The 20,243-nt window shown below is 32.9% G+C and overlaps 1 protein-coding gene across 1 annotated transcript in view; it reads left to right on the forward strand.

The window, feature by feature from the left end:
• The window catches only part of ADAM18 (ADAM metallopeptidase domain 18), a 109,238-nt gene extending 89,593 nt beyond the window's left edge, over positions 1-19,645 (forward strand). The window contains 3 exon segments of the mRNA XM_077773126.1: positions 4,143-4,223; positions 13,828-13,942; positions 19,445-19,645. Of these exon segments, the coding sequence (XP_077629252.1) occupies positions 4,143-4,223; positions 13,828-13,942; positions 19,445-19,608 (360 nt within the window). The 3' untranslated portion in view covers positions 19,609-19,645.
• Positions 19,646-20,243: the final 598 nt, after the last annotated feature.

The raw sequence follows: 20,243 nt of genomic DNA on the forward strand, positions 1-20,243 counted from the left end.
ATCAACTATGTCTTCTGCCCTTGAAAGTAGCGACACTATGAAGAAGTGGTCCTGGAGTGCTCTACAGTGCAGTGTCCCTTGTTCACAAGAACATGGCAATTCAGGAGATTACCCTAAATAAATGTGTTGTTTATGCCTTGCTGTTGTGTCTGACTCACTTTTCTTTTTAGTCTAGTAATCTACACTGACTCTATGATTATTTGGGGCTGTGCTTGCTCTCTGTGATGTTAGCAGGACCCAGACAGACCAGCTCTGAGGGGGCATGGCTGCCAGGGAACTTGGGACTGTGATATCGGGGTTAGCAAACTTTTCACTGGACCACTCGTCCTATGTCAGATCCCCAAAGCACTGCAGGGGATGGGATTTGTGTGCCAAGGCAGCTAGATGAACAAGGATAGGCACTGTGCCCAAGGAAGGCTGGGTGTGCCTGAGTCCAGCGTGCCAGATTGGCTAGGGTCTGCAGCTGGGCACAGTGTGGTGCCTGGGCCTGGTGAGGTGGCTGTTGTGCACCTGGTGGCTGAGCATGGAGTCGAACAGTAGCTGAGGGCATGTAATAGGGCACAGTGCACAGGAAGGCTAGGGACACTTGGTTGGGGAAGGCGCACAATGGCAGCTGTACGCAAATGTGTGGTACTGTGGATGTGTATGTGGTCCTGTGGTAGCTGTGCACCTGACCGCTAGTTGTGGCATATTTGTGGCTTTGACAAAAATTTCCTTGAGCGCAGGGCCATACCTAGCAGGCTTGGAGTAGGCTAATCCTTAGAAGCACTCTTGGGCATAGTGCACTGGCAGAGGGTTGGGTAGCAAGTGTTCTGCAGTCCTGCTTCCTGCAGGTGGTTCTGTGTTTATACTGTGTGGCTGGGGTCTTCCAACTCCCTCATTTTCAGAGAAGTCCCCCAACACACTCTGAAATCAGTATGAATAGATCGGTCTTCCATTTTCCCCCAGATTGTGTAAACTTTTTTTTGCTTGTCTTTTGTTTTTCTTCTTTAGAGAGAGCATGCATGCGAACAGGAGAGAGGGCGAGGGAGAGAGAAAGAATCCCAAGCAGGCTCCATGCTCAGCACGGAGCCCAATCCAGGGTTCGATCCCATGACTCTGGCATCATGACCCAAGCCCACACCAAGACTCAACCACCATCTATGTCCCCTTGAACTGTCATTTTTATATTACTCTCTGTGGGCACTTGCCTTCCCTGCTTAGCCTGTGCTGAGGCAGAGACTTTTAAGGCTCTAAGTACCACTGATTTTATAAACACAGAATTCAGCAACTCTGGATTTTCTTAAGATTTTATTTTTTAAGTAATCTCTACACCCAATGTGGGGCTCAAATTTACAACCCTGAGATGAAGAGTCAAGTGCTCTACTGACTCTGCCAGCCAAGTGGCCGACCAGCCCCTCTGGTTTTTAAAGCCAAACATTATGGCGATTAGTCATCCCCATGTGAGGTCCCTGGTGTGAAGAACTGTTTCTCTGCCTTCTCCACAAGTTCAGCTCCCTCCCTCCTACAGGCAGCCTCCCCACGCCTTTCTGACCTTCCTGACCTTTCAGATGTGGCTTCTTCTCTATATTTAATTGTGGAGTTTATTCTTCCAGTCCTCCCGTCACTCTCCAGTTTGTTAACCTGGATATGGATGATATCTAGTTGAAACTATGGGACCAGGTTGAATAATATTCTATAGTTAGTATATATCACAATTTGTTTATTGATTTATTTGTTAAAGGGCATTTAGGTTGTTTCTACCTTTTAGCTCTTATTAATAATGGTGTCATGAACAGCATGTGATGTACAAATATCATTTCAAATCCCTGCCTTTTAATTCCTTGGATATATATCTAAACATAGATTTGCTGGATCATATTCTAAGTCTATGTTTATCTTTTTGAGGAGTGGCTACTCTGTTTTTCACAGTGGTTGTACCACTTTACTTTCCCATTAGTAATTCACAAGGGTTTCAATTTGTCCACTTTTTCATTAACACTTACTTTGTTTTGTTTTGTTTCTATTTTGATAGTAGCCATCTTAACAACTGTAAGTGATATCTTACTTAAGATATCACTTGTTTTTAATTTTCATTTTCTGAATAATTAGTGATGTAGAACATTTTTTCACAAGGTTGTTGGCTATCCCTATATCGTCTTTAGAGAAATGTCTATTTGTGTCTTTTGCCCATTTTTAATTTGGTGTTGTTTTTCAATGTTCTTTAGTTTAAGGAATCCTTAATATATACTTATATACCAATCCTTAATATAAGCTCTGGATATTAATCCCTAACCAGATAATGATTTTTTAATATTTTCTTCCATTCTGTGGCTGCCTTTTCAGTATCTTCATAATGTGCTTTGCAGACAAAAGTCCTTTTAATTTTGATTAAGTCCAGCAGATCTATTTTCTTGTTTGTTCCCTGTCATTTTATCACATCCAAAAACTTATTTCCAAATTAATGTTACAAAGTTTTTCTCTATGTCTTCTAAGAGTATTATCATTTAGTTCTTTAGGTCTTCAATCCAGTTTGAGTTAATTATCGCATATGGTATAAGATAAGGGTCTAATTTCATTCTTTTGCATATGGATATCCAATTTCTCAGCTTCATTTGTTGAAGATTGTCTTTTGCCATTGAATGGCCTTGGCAGCCTTCTTGAAAATCCTTTGACCATATAGGCAAGGATTTATTTCTTGGTTGTATATATATTCCATTCGTCAGTAATGCCTGAACTTATTCTACAACTACTCTGTTTTTGTTGCTGTAGCTTCATAGAAAGTTTTGATATCAAGAAGTGTGAGTTATTCCACTTTGTCCTTTTAAAAATCTGTTTAGGGTATCTGAAGTCCCTTGAAATTCTGTTTTGGGATGGATTTTTTATTTCTGAAAAAGTGTCATTAGAATTTTAACAGGGATTGCATTGAATTTGTAAATTTTTTGGGCAGTATTACTATCTTAACAATATTATGTTGTTCAGTCCATAAAGGGATATGAATGGGTATCTTTCCCTTTCTATAAGGCCTTCTTTAATTTTTTCAGCATTTCGTTGTAGTTTTCAGTGTACACATCATTCACCAGCTTGTTTAAGTTTAGTTGGTTAATAATAGTTGATACTGTTATAATTGGAATTGTTTTCTTATTTTTTTCATAACGTTTATTGTAGTGTAAAGAAATGCATTTGATTTTTGTATGTTAATATTTTATTCAGCAACTTTACTTTTTTTGATTAGTTCTGACAGGCTCTTTAGGTGTGGAGTCTTTAGAGTTTTCTATACGTAAGATTACATCATCTGTAAACAGAGATTATTTTACTTCCTTCTCAGCAATTTGTATGCCTTTCATTTATTTTTATCACCTAATTGCATTGGAGAGAATTTCAAATATATTGAAAAGAGGAGGCAAATGTAGGCTTGCATATGCATTATTTACATATTGGGTATATGTTAATTTTCAGGAAATAATTACAAAACCAATTTTTATTCTTATTTGATATCTTCATATTTTCAATGTATTACTTATAATGTATGCTGCTTTTTAAAATAAAATAAAAGAACATAAGCCAGAAAGCCAGTTAACAAAATATAAAAAGGTAAAGGAAGCAAAAGTTACATATACAGGTGACTAATTACCACTGGATTGCCCATTTTGATGGAACAAGAGTTTTACAATGGTTACAAGTGAAGTTAAAATATTTCTCTTGACAAACTATTCTTATCAATATTATAACAAAGATTCATGATAATTTATAATCCAAAATATTTAACTTACATTTGAAACCCAAACAAAATTAATGAATTATGTTCCCAAGTTTTGAGGGCACAAATCATTAACATTAACCAATTATTTATAACAGAATATTAATATAATATAGAAAATTTCCCTTATGGAGATTCTCAATTTAATTCTTAATTGTAGGTATCAAAAACCAAGTTATATTACATTATTACAAAAACTATGTCAAGGCAAACACCTTCAGTTATTTTTCTTTAACTGATCATTGTTTAGATTTTGTATTAGAATGCTAGAATCTTTGTCCCCAAATCAGAGTACTGTGGAATAAAAAGTTGAGCATTTACTATGTGTATATAACATATAATTCTTTTCACATATTATATCAAATGTGTGAATGATTATGAAATATTATGTGTTTTACTTCAGTATTGTATAAATAAAACCTGCAAAGAAGTTCATTTGATGGAATATAACTGTAATGCTACTACAAAATGCAGAGGAAACGGAGTAAGTAACTTTTTTTGTAGTTCTAAATTAAATGTTACTTCTGTGGGTAATTAAAAGTAGTAATAATTATCTTATTTGGGAGAATTGAGAGTCTAGGTTACTTTTAATCTGACCTTACCTAGAAATAGCTAATCAATATAAAGAAAATCAGTGTAGCTAATTCAAAGATTATTAAATAAACTCTACTACACGTGTTGAATTTATTGTCAGCACCCACAACTTATGAATTAACATGTTTAAATGAAAAACATTTATTCTTTTCTAATGACAATAAATTCATGATTTACTTATAACTATGATGTACTCATAATGATTAAAATTTATAGCAAATGATATTTTATAGACAGTACACTTAAAAACATGTTGATATGTTAGTGGATTTTCTGATTGTTACTGTGAAAAAGTTTCTAATAGGAAATGTATCCTTATGCAAAAACTTTTTATTTCTTCCCAACTACTTATCTATCTTAATCTGCTAATACAAATTTGCTGTTACTTTTATATTTAATTTTTACTGCTTTAATTTAGTGTTTTGGTTCTTTTTAAATTATTTTTCCTAAAAGAAATCACTGTAAGATGAAGCCAATATTATACAAATTATTTCAAATTTAGTAAACTTACAGATTCAATTTTATAATTTTTAAATTGTTTGGATTTAGAATATATAAAATGCCTCTTGCATTAATCTTTAATTTTCTATGGGCTGTTAACAAAGAGGATAACTACATTTTCATGTTTTGTTTTTTACTCTCTATCGTTATAGGTATTGTTCTGATCTTTGCTTTCCTTTGTTTAACTTACTGTTGTTAAGTCTTCAGCCTTAATGATTTTTATTAAATCTCAAAGCAAACTTATAGATTACAGATTATTGATGTTTTATTGGATACAAAAGTGTTTTCTTCATCTACAGCCATTTTTATTTTATTTAGACTTTTGTATTTTTAATAAAATTTTTCACTATGGAATATGACATATTAAATTAGGTAAGTAGATTACACTTATGTATTTATTTTGAGATTTTTCTGTTTGTTAATTTCATAATTAAAATTAAAATGTCAAGTAAGATCTAACTAAATCTAGGAGAAGCTCTTTTTACTTTCCAATGACATCTTAACAGATAGGCAACTCTACTATATATAGTTGACAGAGCTGATTTACAACTCTATAATATGCAACTTCAGTTCAATTTTATGAACATGTAGTTGTTTAGAAATCTTATTGTGAAATATTGGCAGTTATTATGCCAGTTATTGTTCTTTTTTCATTTATAAGATACTTTTTTAATAAGTATCTTAAATAAATTAATAAGACTATTTTTAGAGCAGTTTTAGGTTCACAGAAAACTTGAATGAAAAATATAGAATTTTCCCCTTTTTCCTGATGTACGCATAGCCTCCTACATCAAGAGTGTACATTTGTTACAACTGATGAACTTACTCTAGCACATCTTAAGTACCCAAACTATTGATAATTTACATTAGGGTCCATTCTTTGTGTTATACATTTTATAGTTTTGAACAAATGTAAAATGACATGTATCCATTATCATAATACCATAAGGGTATTTTCACTGGCTTAAAACTCCTCTGTGCTTCTCTTCTCTTCCCCCAGCTCCAACCTATGGCAACCCCTGATCTTGTTACTATCTCCATAGATTCACCTTCTCCAGAATGTTATGTATAGTGTATAGCCGTTTTTAGAATGTTATATATTTACACAGTATATAGCCTTTTCAAAGTGGCTTCTTTCACTTAATAACATACACTTAAGGATTCTTAATGTCTGGATTTATCACAGTTTATTTATTCATCTCTAAAAGTCATATTGGTTGCTTCCAAATTTTTGCAATTATGAATACAACTACTTAAATATCCATGTACAGATTTTTGTGTAAAGATAAGTTTTCAACTCTTTTGAGTATATATTTCTGTTTCAATTAGTGTCTCTAGCAATTTATAATTTTATTACTCTGAAAAGTAATAATCTAAGTATGAATATCAACAAGTTAAGAAAAGAACAGCAGATTATATTGAAAATATCAATGACTGATTGATTTTAAGTGGTGGACATTCCTGAATCTGGTCTCTGTTGTTAAAGAAAAAGGTTTCAGTAATCAATTCCGTGTCTTTCTTTCTACAACATGCTTTTAAAGTATCTGAAAAGTTATCTCCAAACTCAAAGTCGTCAAGATTTTCTCCAATGTTATCTTTTAAAAGTTTTATAGTTTTGTATTTTACATACAGATCTATGATCCATTTGAGCTAATTTTTATGAAAGGCTAACTACGTACTTAGTGACTTAAGTAATAAGTAGTAGCAATAAGTACTAACTTTTTGCATGTGAATATCTGGCACTATTTGTTGACAGATGATTCTTTCCCCATTGAACTACCAGCCTTTGTTCCATTATCAAAGATCAGTTGACTATATTTATGTGGGTTTAATTTGGGCTTCTCTATTTAATTCCATTAATTTGTTTATTTATCACTTTGGCAATACCACACTGCTTTGATTTATTGTGTTAAAAAATATATACATTCAAGTACTTAAGCTGATCCTTCTTTGTTCTTCAGTATTATGTTGGCTATTCTGGGTCTTTTGGTTCTCCATATAAACATTAGTTTACCAAATCAGTTTGTCAATATCCAAAAAATAACAAACTGGAATTTTGCTTGGGAATGCATTTAATGTATAGATCAAGTGTGGAAGAACTAACGTCTTGACAATATTGAGTGTTCATACCCATATACATGGAATATTGCTCCATTTATATAGATCTTTGAGTTTGCTACATTAAACTTGCAGTTTTCCTTTTGCAAGTTTGTAAAGTTATAACCAATTACTTCTGGTGCTAATATAAATAGCATTGTTTTTTTTATTTCAAATTCCAGTTGTTTACTGTTGTATGTAAGTAAGGAATTGACTTTTACACATTAATCTTTCATTATGCTACCTTACATAATCACTGGTACTTATCTCTTTTGTCAATTCTGTGGGATTATTTACCCAATCATGTCATCTGAGAAGAAAAAATTGTATTTCTTTCTTCCCAAATTTTATTTCTTTTATTTACTGTTCTTATTGTATTAGCTAGGACTTTTAGTATAATGTTGAAAAGAGAAAAAGTAGGGAGACCAAACAGCCTTGCCTTGTTCCTGATCTTAGCAGGAAAGCTTCTAGCTATATTCTCACTATTTTTTTCTTATATTTCTTCAATGTAGTAAGCCATATTAATTTGTGAACTTCTAAATAAGGTAGAGGAATTTCTTATCTGTATATTTAAAAATAAATTCAAAACTTAGAAAGAGTCACATTCAAATAAGCAAATCTGAATTAAAAAGTAATAAAAACCATTTACTTCCTAGAAAACAATAAAGGGGATGCAATTCATAAACCCAGGTAACACTTAACCTTTCCTCTTATTCATAATTTTCTTTCATATTATCTTTCATTGGAGCCTCTCATCTGTGGCCTTCCACCCCACCCCCAACACACAAGTGAAATCTGACAAAATAAGTTCTCTTTTTCTCTGAACCCCATAGCTTACTCTCTTCTTTCCACTTGTTCTTTTTTCCTTTTTCCCTGGACTTTTTCCTCTTATTTTAGTCTTGTATTTCAATTTATTTTTTCTTAGGTTTTCCCCTAGTCTCTTATGCATTCTTAGTTTCAATTGTTCTTTGCCTTTTCTTTTTATTGAGGTATAATTCCGGTGTACAATATAGTGATTTATATGCTTATTTTTAAAAATTCTACCTATAAGTGATATCATTTAGTATTTGTCTTATGCTTTCTAACTTATTTTACTTGGCATAATACCTCAAGGTCCATCCATGTTACCACAAATGGCAAGATTTCATTGTTTTTATGGCTGAATAGTATTCATATGTATTACATCTTTTCATTCATTCATAGATGGGCACTTAGGTTGTTTCCATATCTTGACTATTATTGCTACAATAAACATCTTTTCAAGTTAGTGACTTGGTTTCTTTGGATGAATATGAAGAAGTGGAAGTACTGGATCATGTGATATTCTTAGTTTTAATGTTTTGAAGAACACCCACACTGTTTTCTACAGTGGTTACACCAATTTGCATTCCTACCAACATGAGGGTTTCCTATTCACCTCTTCCTCACCAACACTTGTCATTTCATATCTTTTTGATAATAACCATTCTAGCATGTGTGGGTAAGATATCATTGTGGTTTTGATTTGCTTTTCTCTTATGATCAGTAATATTGAGCATCTTTTCGGGTAAATAGTGGTTATATGGAGGTCTTTTGTTTCTCATTATTAAATATGTTAGCTGTGTATTTTGTAGATTTCCTTCTCATATTGAGCAATTTCCCCCTCTATTACTGGATTGGTGATTTTCAATCATAAATGATGTATGCTTAGTCAAGTCCTTTTTTCTGAGTCTATTGATATACAATCATATGACTTTTCTTTTTAGACTACTGTGTGATTGATGGGTTACAGTAATTGATCTTCCGAATGATAACTTCACTTGTATACCAGGAATAAAATCCATTTCATTATGATATAGTATTCTTTTATAATTTGATTTGATAATATTTTTGAGGACTTTTGCATTTATGCTAATGAGTGATACTGGTCTGTAGTTCTTCTTTCTTATAATGTCTTTGGTTTTGGTGTTGGGGTAATGCTGACCTCAGAATGAGTTCACAAGTGTTCCTTCTACCTCAATTTTGTGGAAGAGGTTGTAAAGAATTTATATAATTTTGTTCTTAAATGTTTGGTCAGATTCATGAGAGAAAGGGCGCCTGGGTCACCCAATTGGTTAAGTGTCGAACTCTCAGCTTTGGTTCAGGTCATGATCTCACGGTTCATTTGTTCCAGCCCCACTTGGGATTCTCTCTCTCTCTCCCTTTCTCTCTGCCCCTCCCTGCTCATGCTCTCTATCTCAAAAGAAGTAAATAAATAAACTTTATTTTAAAAAGAATAAGAAAAATGAAATATTTTATTTTACCTTCCTTTACTCCTTTTCTTTTACTCCTTTTTCCTTATGTGTGTCTGAGTTTCTAATCTACATCAGTCCTTTCTGAAGCATTTCTTGCAAAGCAGGTATGCTTGTGACTAATTCTCTGAAATTTTGTTTGTTTGAAAAAGTCTTTATTTTTCCTTTTCTTTTGAAGACTAATTTTAATGGATACACATTCAAATTGGGTTTGATTTTTGTCAACATTTTAAATATTTCATTCCATTCTCTTCTTGCTTTCATGATGTCTGAAGAGAAGTACAACATAATTATCAACCTTGCTCTTCCGTAATTTTTTTTAATTTTCTAGATTATTTCAAGATGTTCTCTTTATTTTTAAAATATTTTCTGTAGTTTGAATGTTATTTCTACATGCATTTTTAAAATATTTGCCTTCCCTGATATTCTCTGAAGTTTATGTATATGACATTTTTTAGTTTATCATTAATTTGGGGAAATTCTGTCAATATTCTTTCAAATATTACTCTGTCCCTTTCTTTTTTCTCCTTCTCGTATTCCCATGACACGTATGTTATATCTTTTTTAAGTGTCTCACAATTCTTGGATCTTTTTTATTATTTTTTTATTATTATATCTTTTTATTATTTTTTCTCTTTACACTTGTTTTGGAATTTTCCTATTGGCATTTCCTCAAGCTCACTGATTATTTCTTTGGTTGTATACAGATGAGCCCATCAAAGGAAATCATGTCTTCTATACAGTGCTTTAGACTTCTATAATTTTAAATATTTTTCTAGAGTTTCTATCTCACTGCTTATATTACCAATCTGTTCTTTTATGCTGTCTCCTTTCTCTGAGCACATTAATCATGGCTGTTCCAGATCCCTGGTCTGTTACTTCCAACATCTCTGCTGTATCTGTCTGGTCTACACCTTTCTCTGTCTCTTCAAAATGTGATTTTTGTCATTTAGCATGGCTTGCAATTTATTGTTGAAGATCAGACATGATGCACTGATTAAAAAGAACTATGGTAAATAAGCTCTTGTCAAATTTAATTAAGATTTGAAAAACACTATTAAAAAACTGAAAGAGAAAAACAGTGACAATAACAGTATGCTACGTGAGAATAACAGTGTGCCTCCGTAGTAGTAAAATATAGTTTTCTCATTTCACATAGTAGAATATAAAACACTAAAAACCAATCCCTGAATTGACATGTAAAAATAGCCAAGATTCACAGAAAGTTAAACTTCCAACAAAGAAGTGCTTCTATGACAATATATGGGAAAATCTTGGAAAATAATGACACTTTGACATGTGGGAGGTGGCTGTCTGAATTGATATACCTAAAAAGTCTCAAATCTCCATCTGAACCTACAGAAATGGTCCATTTATTTCTGTTAAAGGATGGAATTCCCTGCTTCCTAGGAGGTTATACAAAGGCCTGCCTCTTGGAAGTTAACATATGCCCCCTAAAATTTTCTCCCACTTTTGTTTATGCCACTATGCCACTAACTAGAATTATGTCACAGTATAATTTGATTGGAGATGTTCTGGGCCTGATAAGGAACAAAAGCAATACATTTAATGTTCTAAAGTTATAACACTCTTATTTGAATTTATACCAAAACTTTAAGAACATAAAAATACTTTGCTCCTTTACTGTACTGTTGTCATCCATTTTATTTGTTGATGTCACAAATTAGATATTTTTACTCTGGACTCCAAAACCTAAAATAATAATTCTTTTAATCTCATTAGTCTTTTAAATTATGTAGAAACAAAATGTAGAGCTATAATTCAAGATTACAATAATACTAGCTTCTAGACGAATAATTATTTTCTGATCTATTATTTTCTTATCATGTAGAAAAAAGTAGAGTTACAATTGTTGCAATAATTTTAGCTTTTAAAAGTGCACATGTATTTACCTTTTATGAGATCTTTATTTCTTCACATAGCTTTAAATTATAATATACTGTCCTTTTAAACTACCCTGCCAGATTCCTTTGACCGTTTCTTTCAGGGAGCTCTAGTAATAATGAATTCCTTAGATTTTGTTTATTTGGGAATTATTCAATTGCTCCCTAACTTTTGTGGGGTTTTTAAAAATCTTTTTGCATTTATTTATTTTTGAGGTACAGAGTGAGACAGAGCGTGAGTGGGGCAGGGGCAGAGAGAGAAAGAGACACAGAATCTGAAGCAGGCTCCAGGCTCTAAGCAAGTGTTCAGCACAGAGCCAGACAGGGGGGCTGGAACCCAGGAACCATGAGGTCATGACCTGAGCCCATGACCTGAGCAGAAGTCTGATACTCAATGGATTGAACCACCCAGGGGCCCATCCCTTACTTTTGAAAACAGTTTTGCTAAATATAGGATTCTTAGTTGATGGGGTTTTGTTGTTGTTATTGTTGTTGTTTGTTTTTGTTTCTTTTTTCAATTAGCATTTTGAATATATCAGCCATCTGCCTGCTGGCTTCAAAATTTCTCATAAGAAATCTGCTGATGGTTTTATTTAGGATCCCTTGTATGTGACAGGTTATTTCCCTTGCTTGTTTCAAAACTCTTTCTTTGCCTTTGGCTTTCATAGTTTGATTATGGTATGTACCCCTGTGAGTCTCTGAGTTCATTTCATTTGAAGTTTGTGAGCTTCTGAATATTTATATTCACGTTTTTCATTGAATTTGGAAAGTTTTCAGTAGTTATTTCTGCATATATTCTCTCTTCTTCTGAAATGCAAAAGGAATTCCTCAAGTTGACAAAAAGGATACTAACAACATGAAAACATGTAAAAGTATAAAAGTCACTGTAAAAATTAAAATATATTCAATTTCAGAATACTCTAATATTATGATGTTAGCATGTAAATCACTTTAAACTCTGATATAAAAGTTAAAAGACAGGGGAGCCTGGGTGGCTCAGTCAGTTAAGTGTCTGACTTCTGCTCTGGTCATGAAACCCATGTCAGGCTAGGCACTGACAGCTTGGAGTGTGGAGCCTGCTTTAAATTCTGTCTCTCTCTTTTTCTGCCCCAACACCCACTTGTGCTCTCTCTCATGCTCTCTCTCTATCTCTCTCTTTCAAAAACAAATAAATGAGCATTTTTTAAAAGTAAAAAATAAAAGTTAACAGACAAAAGTTTTAAAGTTAACTAGATACAAAAATGTGTTAATTAATACACCATATAAAATGATGGAAATTGTGACATCAACTATAGGAAATGTGGGGTAAGGAGAAATTAAAGTGTAGAATATTTGTATAAGTCAAAGTGAGGTTGTTATCAGCTTAAAATAGACTATTATATCTCTAAAATATTTTATGTAAGACTCATCATACTCACAAATAAAAAGCTGTAGTAGTCACACCAAAGAGAAAGGTAAAGTAATCAAAGCAAAACAGTATTTTTAAAAAATCAAGTTACAAAGGAGGGCAGTAAGAGAAGAAAAACAGAACAAAGGACCCACCAGAAGAGAAGGAGCACAAAGGTGACAGTAAATCCTTACTAATTCATACGTACATTAACTATAAATTTATTGAATTTATATTTAAAAAACATAAATGATATACTAGTCAATATATAGTGATTTACTTTACTTTCAAGGGCATGCATAGGGTGAATATGAAGGAATGGAAAGAGATTTGCCATGAAAACGGTAACCAAAAGACAGTAGTGTGACAATACTTTATCAGAAAAAATATACCTTCAGTAAAAATTGTCAAAAAAGACCAGAAAGTCACTACATAATGACAAAAGAGTCAATTCATCTAAAGAATATAAAAATTGTAATAGACATGCATCTAAATTCCAAACACTTAAAATATAAAAGAAGTATTAACAAAACTGAGGGGAGAAATAGATAATGACACAGAAGTAGAAAGGAAATACAGAAAATTTTTAGCAGTGGTGAGTGGAACTTAATTAGTGGGTGAAAACTAAGAGTTTGCATTTTGAGTATTTGAATTTTACAAAATTGTATTTACTTGTTTTACTTCAAAATAAAAATATTAAGTGTAAAAGCACAAACAGCATGTAAACTAAATAGATGTAAACTGCTAGAGGAGTGAGTTGATCATAAAGGTTTTTCATTGTTCATTTTTAATATTTTTGCATCTTTTATTTTTGAAAATATGTTCACTTAAAATGAAATGCAAATGGTTTATCACTAAAGTAAAATTTTGAAAAAGTGACTAGGATAAGAAATTAAAGTGGCCAAGTCAATTGTTGGCAATTTTATTGTAATATTTTGTATAGAAATTAAGGTGTAAAAATAGGAAATGTAGAAGTAGTGACAGCAAATATTTACAAAACAACTAAATGAGATAATATTTTTGAAAAATTCTAAATTCACCAAACGTTGTGAATATGATGGCCATAATTTATGGACTCTCATTTAGTAAAACTGATTGGGGAAGGCAAGGTATTTATCAGAAAGTCAATATATAAAGGTCATAAATATATTATCATGTAGGTAATAATTTGTCCTTGACCATTATGTTGTCAAAATTCTCACTATTTTATCCAAACTATTTCTCATACAGTATTAATAAACTTAGGAAAAATAATTTTATTCTTTTGAATATATACATAAGACATAAAAACTAACAAAATTTACAGTCACTATATTTTTGGTTTGTTTCTTTCAGATATGTAATAATTTGGGTAATTGTCATTGCTTTCCTGGCCATAGTCCTCCATATTGTGAATTCCAGATCGGTTCACCAGGGGGAAGTATTGATGATGGAAATGTTCAGAAATCTGGTGAGTAGAAATAAAACCGTTAAAACATAAATACTGCCTTACCAGACAGTTACCATGTTTGTGTAGGGAATAATGAATGAAAGAATGAATGATTTAATCAACAAATATGACACTTGCCTTAATTTATGGGAACAACAGAAAGTATAAAAATGTACTCCATCAGTCAAGTTATGATTTATTATTAGTTCCATTTATACTTTGTCATATGTTTTTTTCAAATTTCATTCAGAATGAGTACCCTATGCTACAGCTGTTTTTAATAGTCTACAAAATTTTTAATAATATGAAATGCAAATCTTTTGTATAGTGTTTATTCTTCCATATTTTAGTTTGTTTTGAATTCTTGGTATGACATTTCTTGAAACTTGAGTAATATCTTCTAACTTATTAACTAAGTTGATGAAAGCAGTATCTGAGAAAATATTACAAATATTGTGTAATACTAATTTCATTAAAATCACTATTCAAGATAACTCTTTTAATTACTCAGGTGATTATAAAAGATTAGACTCAGCATTGTATTTTTTTAATTATTTAATAAAACAACATCTATTTATGATGGTACTAGATGCTTGAAAGAATGAAGTCCCAGTCTAGATGCCAAATAGGGCTATTACACACAGAATTTGCCTTTAAGAACATTCCAGTATTTGGGCTCAGACCATCTCACTAATTCCTATTTAGCATGTTCAATTAATATTGCTTGAAGGGCAGATTTATACCCTTCTGTTTTATAATACCAAGTAGGGGTAACATTCCCATAAGACAGAATTTTCATCTCCATAATACCATCAGGTAAAAGAGATGCAACCATTTCACATAAAGCTTTTTTAAATACACCAAATTTCATAATCTTATCAGCCATCATATTTTTACATTCTCCCAGTGTATTTTGTCTCACATCAAGACTTCACCAGTGGGTTTTTGGTACCACACTGTCTATGGTTTCTGTATCAAGGAGTCTTGGAAATTTCTTCCCCTCACTCCCTGACCATTTTCCCATTCTTGTGAAAAAGTCTTTGGGGGACGTCCCTAGTGAGAAATCAAGCCAAGGGATCCAGGCCCTTTTGTGAAACTTGATCAATCTGCTTAACCACTACCACAAGCACAAGTGATTTCCATTCTGGTTTCTCACTGTAATCTCCAACTTTATGCTTTACAAAATTTTCCAAACTAAGCAAAATATAATGGGCTTGTTCAGGAACTTCAATATTGGGGGACCAGCAGGAGGTCCCTTTTGTTCACCACACCCGCATCTGGGTGGCTCAGTCAGTTATGCTACAGACTTTGGCTCAATTCATGATCTCATGGTTCATGAGTTCAAGCCCCACATAGGGCTCTGTGCTGTCAGTGCAGATCCCATTTTGAATTCTCTCTACTTCTCTCCCTTTTCCCATTCCCTGCTTGCATTCTCTCTCTCTCTCTCACTCTCTCAAAAATAAACATTAAGAAAATACCTTTATTTCACCTCCATCAGTGTTTGTTTTATTCACCCCACTTATTAATAGCTATCTAAGGATTTCCACCATTCTGGGATGAGTTCTGTGAGTCCCCTCATTCCTTTTCCTCCTTATTCACCCCTATTAATATTTGCTGTATCTTAACTGTTAAAACTTACCAGCCTGCTAAGATCAGTGTCTTGATTTCTTTCCTCTGCCTTTCCCCATTTTCTTTTAATTAATATATTTTTCTACCCGAAAGGCAGCTGAGATAGAAAATTTTATAAGGTTTCCCAAATTGTTCTTCAGTTATGGGACAATAAGCTTATATGGGGTACCATGTGAAAGGATCCCATTAACCGCATTTCTCATGTCCTGGGTAATGGGCATATTCAGTGGGTGAATATATCCCAGTCATAATAAAGCCAGTCCACATAGCTTGCACTTAGAAGCATATCAGAGGCTTCATCTGGAGTGTTCCACTTCGCATTCATTGGTAGAGATGGACAGTCACACTTTTCAGGTAAATGGATCTTATTTTAGCTCTTATCTAGTCTACCTGACTGGTAGACAGCCTGGCTAGAACAGCCTGGCTGGCTGTTCCTTCAGGAATAAATACTTCTGTGTCTGGATCACAAGCAGGCATCTATGGTTGTTCCATAGTGAACTGTGGGTCCTGAATCAACCCAAACATGGTCTTCCACTCTGTAGCATTCAAAACCAAAGATATCACACCCTAATTAGTTACTTTCACAATCCATTTTGGTTAAGATTCTTTGGAAACTGATGGTATCAATCTATAAAATGAAACAACTCCTTTACATTATATCTTTTGGTTTTAACAGACTCTTGGTTTTGTTCTTCACCCACATTAACCACCTTCTTGGTGACCAGAGGCCTAGAAGGTCCTTTCTGTTGTTTGTGAATAATTTTTACCGTGGGTGGCAGATATGAGGCTAGTCTCAAAAACTCAGAAGCACTGAAATCTGAATTTGGTCTAACAATTTCTTTGTGAGCACCCTATGGATCTATTGTTGCTGCAAGGGTTGTTTGGGCCCTAAGTGTCACTTCCAGGACCAATAATTAGGCACAAGGTTAAACAGTGGTGATGGCTGGACCCAGTGATATGCACATACTTGGTGAAGGGCCCAGCTCCAAGTGCCTACATAATAGCAGAGATCAGTTGCAGACACACTTGTAATGATCAGAGCCAGGGTAGGTAGCAAGGACCAGCGGCAACTATGGGTTCACAGGAAACTATAGTGGTCCTGAGTGGCGATTTGCTCTCTTATGGCTTCACACTCAATCTCCAGGTGTGCATACTGCAGTGGAGGCCAGTGATGGGATTTGGGCTATGGGGCATACAGGTGCACAGCTGGAGGGGCTATCTTCAGGTGCACTGATAAAGTATTTGAATTTAGAATATACAAAAATTTATAGTAATAATATATAAAGAATCCTTGAAATAATGAAAAGCAAACAACCCTACCAAAAAATTGACAATATTTAAATTGAAACTGTATCAGAGACTATATAGAGATGACAAATAAGCACATGTAAAGGTGCTGAACATCCTTTTTCATAAAGAAAATGCAAATTAAAATCAAAATTAGATACTATTACATGTCTGTAGGAAATTGCTTAAATTTAAAGGCATAACCACATGAAGTTTGGCTGCGATGTGAAGATAGTATCTTTTACACTGCTGTAAAATTGCAGTTTCACAGTTTCTTAAGAAGGTAAACATTCACCTACCATATAATCCAGTCATTTCACTATTTACTCAAGAAAATAGAATCCTTATGCCAATATGAACTTTGTATATAAATGTCTATAACAGCTTTATTTGTAATAGATCAAATCTGGAAATGACCCAAATATAAATCAACAGGTGATGGATACACAAAGTGTTGTATATCCTAACAATAGATTACTATTGAACAATAAAAAGGAATGAGCTATATAGTTACATGGACCAATGTGGATGAATTTCAACATTTCCTTATGTGAAAAAAGTAAGACCGATAAGAATTCTAACATTATACAAAATTGTAGAACATGCAAATAATTTATAGTGAGGGAATGCAGATAGATCAGTGGCTACCTGTGTGGTGGAGTGGTACATGATGGGATTACAGAGGAGCGAGAGGAAACTTTTGCATATGATGGATATACTCATCATTTTGATCAACGTGATGATTTCATGGGTGTATACATATTAAAATGTATGAAATTATATATTTTCAATGTGTATTTACCATACCTCAAAACATCACCATGATGCTAAAATAACAAAATTTAAATGATGAATGAGGATATTCACACTATCTTGTTGTCAAATAGTTAAGCCTATTTTATTAACTTACCAAATTTAAAAAAATTGTAAGAATTTTACACTAAATGGAGAAAACTCACAGATGTCAAACAAAAACATCTGTAAAATGCTTGCCTATTTGGGGTATATATTTGCCAAATCTTATCCATCTATACAGTTAAAATGTTTGCCTCTTATTGTATATAAAGAATAACTATAATAAAAAAGGAGATACCATATGTATTACGTATATTATCATCCAAGTGAGAATATAACTGAGCTGTATAATCATGGCATGCAGTGATTTCTGTTTTTATGTTACACTTCAGTAAAAATTCACTGTCAATAAAAATAGAAGAAATCAAGATACTTATAAACTTTGGAAAGAAATATTGATTAGAAAATATTGAGGATTCTCTTGGATTCTGGCAGGATATGTTTTGAGATAGCTCTCCATCTATCAATTCATCCATGCATCTCTCAATCACTCTTTGGGTTAAGTCTTATTTTTGAAAAAAAAAGAGACCCTAAAATACATATTTTTCTACCTGAGTTGTTCATTCCCTGTATCACTGAATTTATCCAAGTCTATCTCATTGACTTGAGATACAGTGACACACGGTATCCCATTGTATGGATGTCTCATAATTTAATTTCGCCTTTGTCCTATTGATGGAGCTTTATGCTATTTCTAATTTCTTTTTCTATTACAAAAGTGCTATAATAAAATTCTTCTTTTAGGCAACATTTATGATATATGTGAGTCTTTTTTCCCAAAATTTTTATTTAAATTCCAGTCAGTTAACATATAGTGTAATAATGATTCCCAGGGTAGAATTCAGTGACTCATCAGTTACATATAACACCCAGGACTCATGATAAAAATTGCACTCCTTAATACCCATCACCTATTTAGCCAGCCCTCCATTCACCTCCCTCCATCAACCCTCACTTTCTTCTCTATTGTTAAGAGTTTCTCATGGTTTACTTCCCTCTCTCTCTCCTTTTTCCCCTTCCCATATGTTCACCTGTTTTGTTTCCTAAATTCCAGATATGAGGAAAATCATATGATATTTTTCTTTCTCTGACTACTTATCCTTCCTAATTTTTAAATTACATTAAGTTCTATTATTGTACTACTTTTTAAAAAATATTGATGTCAGAAATATGCTCAATGTAGTTAGCAGTACTCAAAACATGTACACAATTACCATAATAATTAAAAATATGCAAAGAAGACAAGAAATCTGACAAAAGTTCCATCAGTGCTTAGGGTTATGAACTTTTTTTAAAATTATAGTTTATTGTCAAGTTGGTTTCCACATAACCCCCAGAACTCATCCCAACAAGTGCCCTCCTCCATGCCCATCACCCATTTTCCCCTCTGCCCCGCCCCTATCAACCCTCAGTTTGTTCTCAGTACTTAAGAGTCTCTGATGGTTTGGCTCCCTCCCTCTTCTTAACTGTTTTTTCCCCTTCCCATCCCCTATGGTCCTCCATTAAGTTTCTCCTGTTCCACATATGAGTGAAAACATATGGTATCTGTCTTTCTCTGCCTGACTTATTTCACTTAGCATAATAGCACAGGGTTATGAACTTAAATGCCCTTTTATTTCCCCTACAAAAGTTTGAAATGTATTAAAATTTCAATCATTTACATAAATATTATACATACAAAATGATTAAAGTGAAAAATTAAGTTTATTTAAATATTCAGTGAATATCTACTGATTTCTATTTCATTTTTAGGTATATTTTTTATTGAAGAAGGCGACAATGCACAGCAGAACAACTGGCTTATTCTGAGTTTCTACATTGCTCTTCCCTTTATCATAATTTTCACCATGACGATCATGAAACGAAATGAGATGAGAAAATCATGCAACAGAGAGAACGCAGAATACGAAGGGTAAATATGACTATGCAAATAATTTATGATCTTAAATTGTACTGCTCATTGCCAGTGAAATAAATTCATAGTTTTATAACATTCTTAAGTTATATTCATTCCTTATATTCATTAGTTATATTCCTTATATTCATTAGTTATATTCATTCCTAAGTATGCATTATTTTTAATCTAATTCAAATGGCATTCTTATAATTTTGTTTTCCAACAGATTGTTTTTAGCATATTGCAGCAGGTCAAAATTTTGGCTGTTCTAGAACTGTTTTCCCAATGAATACAGTAATTAGATGTTGTGTTCTAACTTTCATTAATTCCTTGAACCTCAAAGTATTTCTTTAGTAGTTTCAAATTCTGTGAAAAAAAAAATCTCTTTAGAATACGTTAGTAATTAGATACCATTTCTTATGAATTTCTATGTGCTATTATTATGTTTGTCCTTCTTCTCTTCTGTTGAAATTCATCACCAGTAAAACTATCCAGTTCTGTCTCCATGAGAGACTCTTGAATGCTGACAAAAACTGAGGACTGATGGACGTGGGGGGGGGGATGGGCATGAGCACTGGGTGTTATGTGGAAACCAATGTGACAATAAACTATTTGTAAAAAAAAAAGAATTTTACAACTAAAAAAAAAAAAACT

This window comes from Crocuta crocuta, unplaced genomic scaffold (genome assembly GCF_008692635.1).
Source record: "Crocuta crocuta isolate KB4526 unplaced genomic scaffold, BGI_CrCroc_1.0 scaffold177, whole genome shotgun sequence".
Taxonomy (NCBI): Eukaryota; Metazoa; Chordata; class Mammalia; order Carnivora; family Hyaenidae; genus Crocuta; species Crocuta crocuta.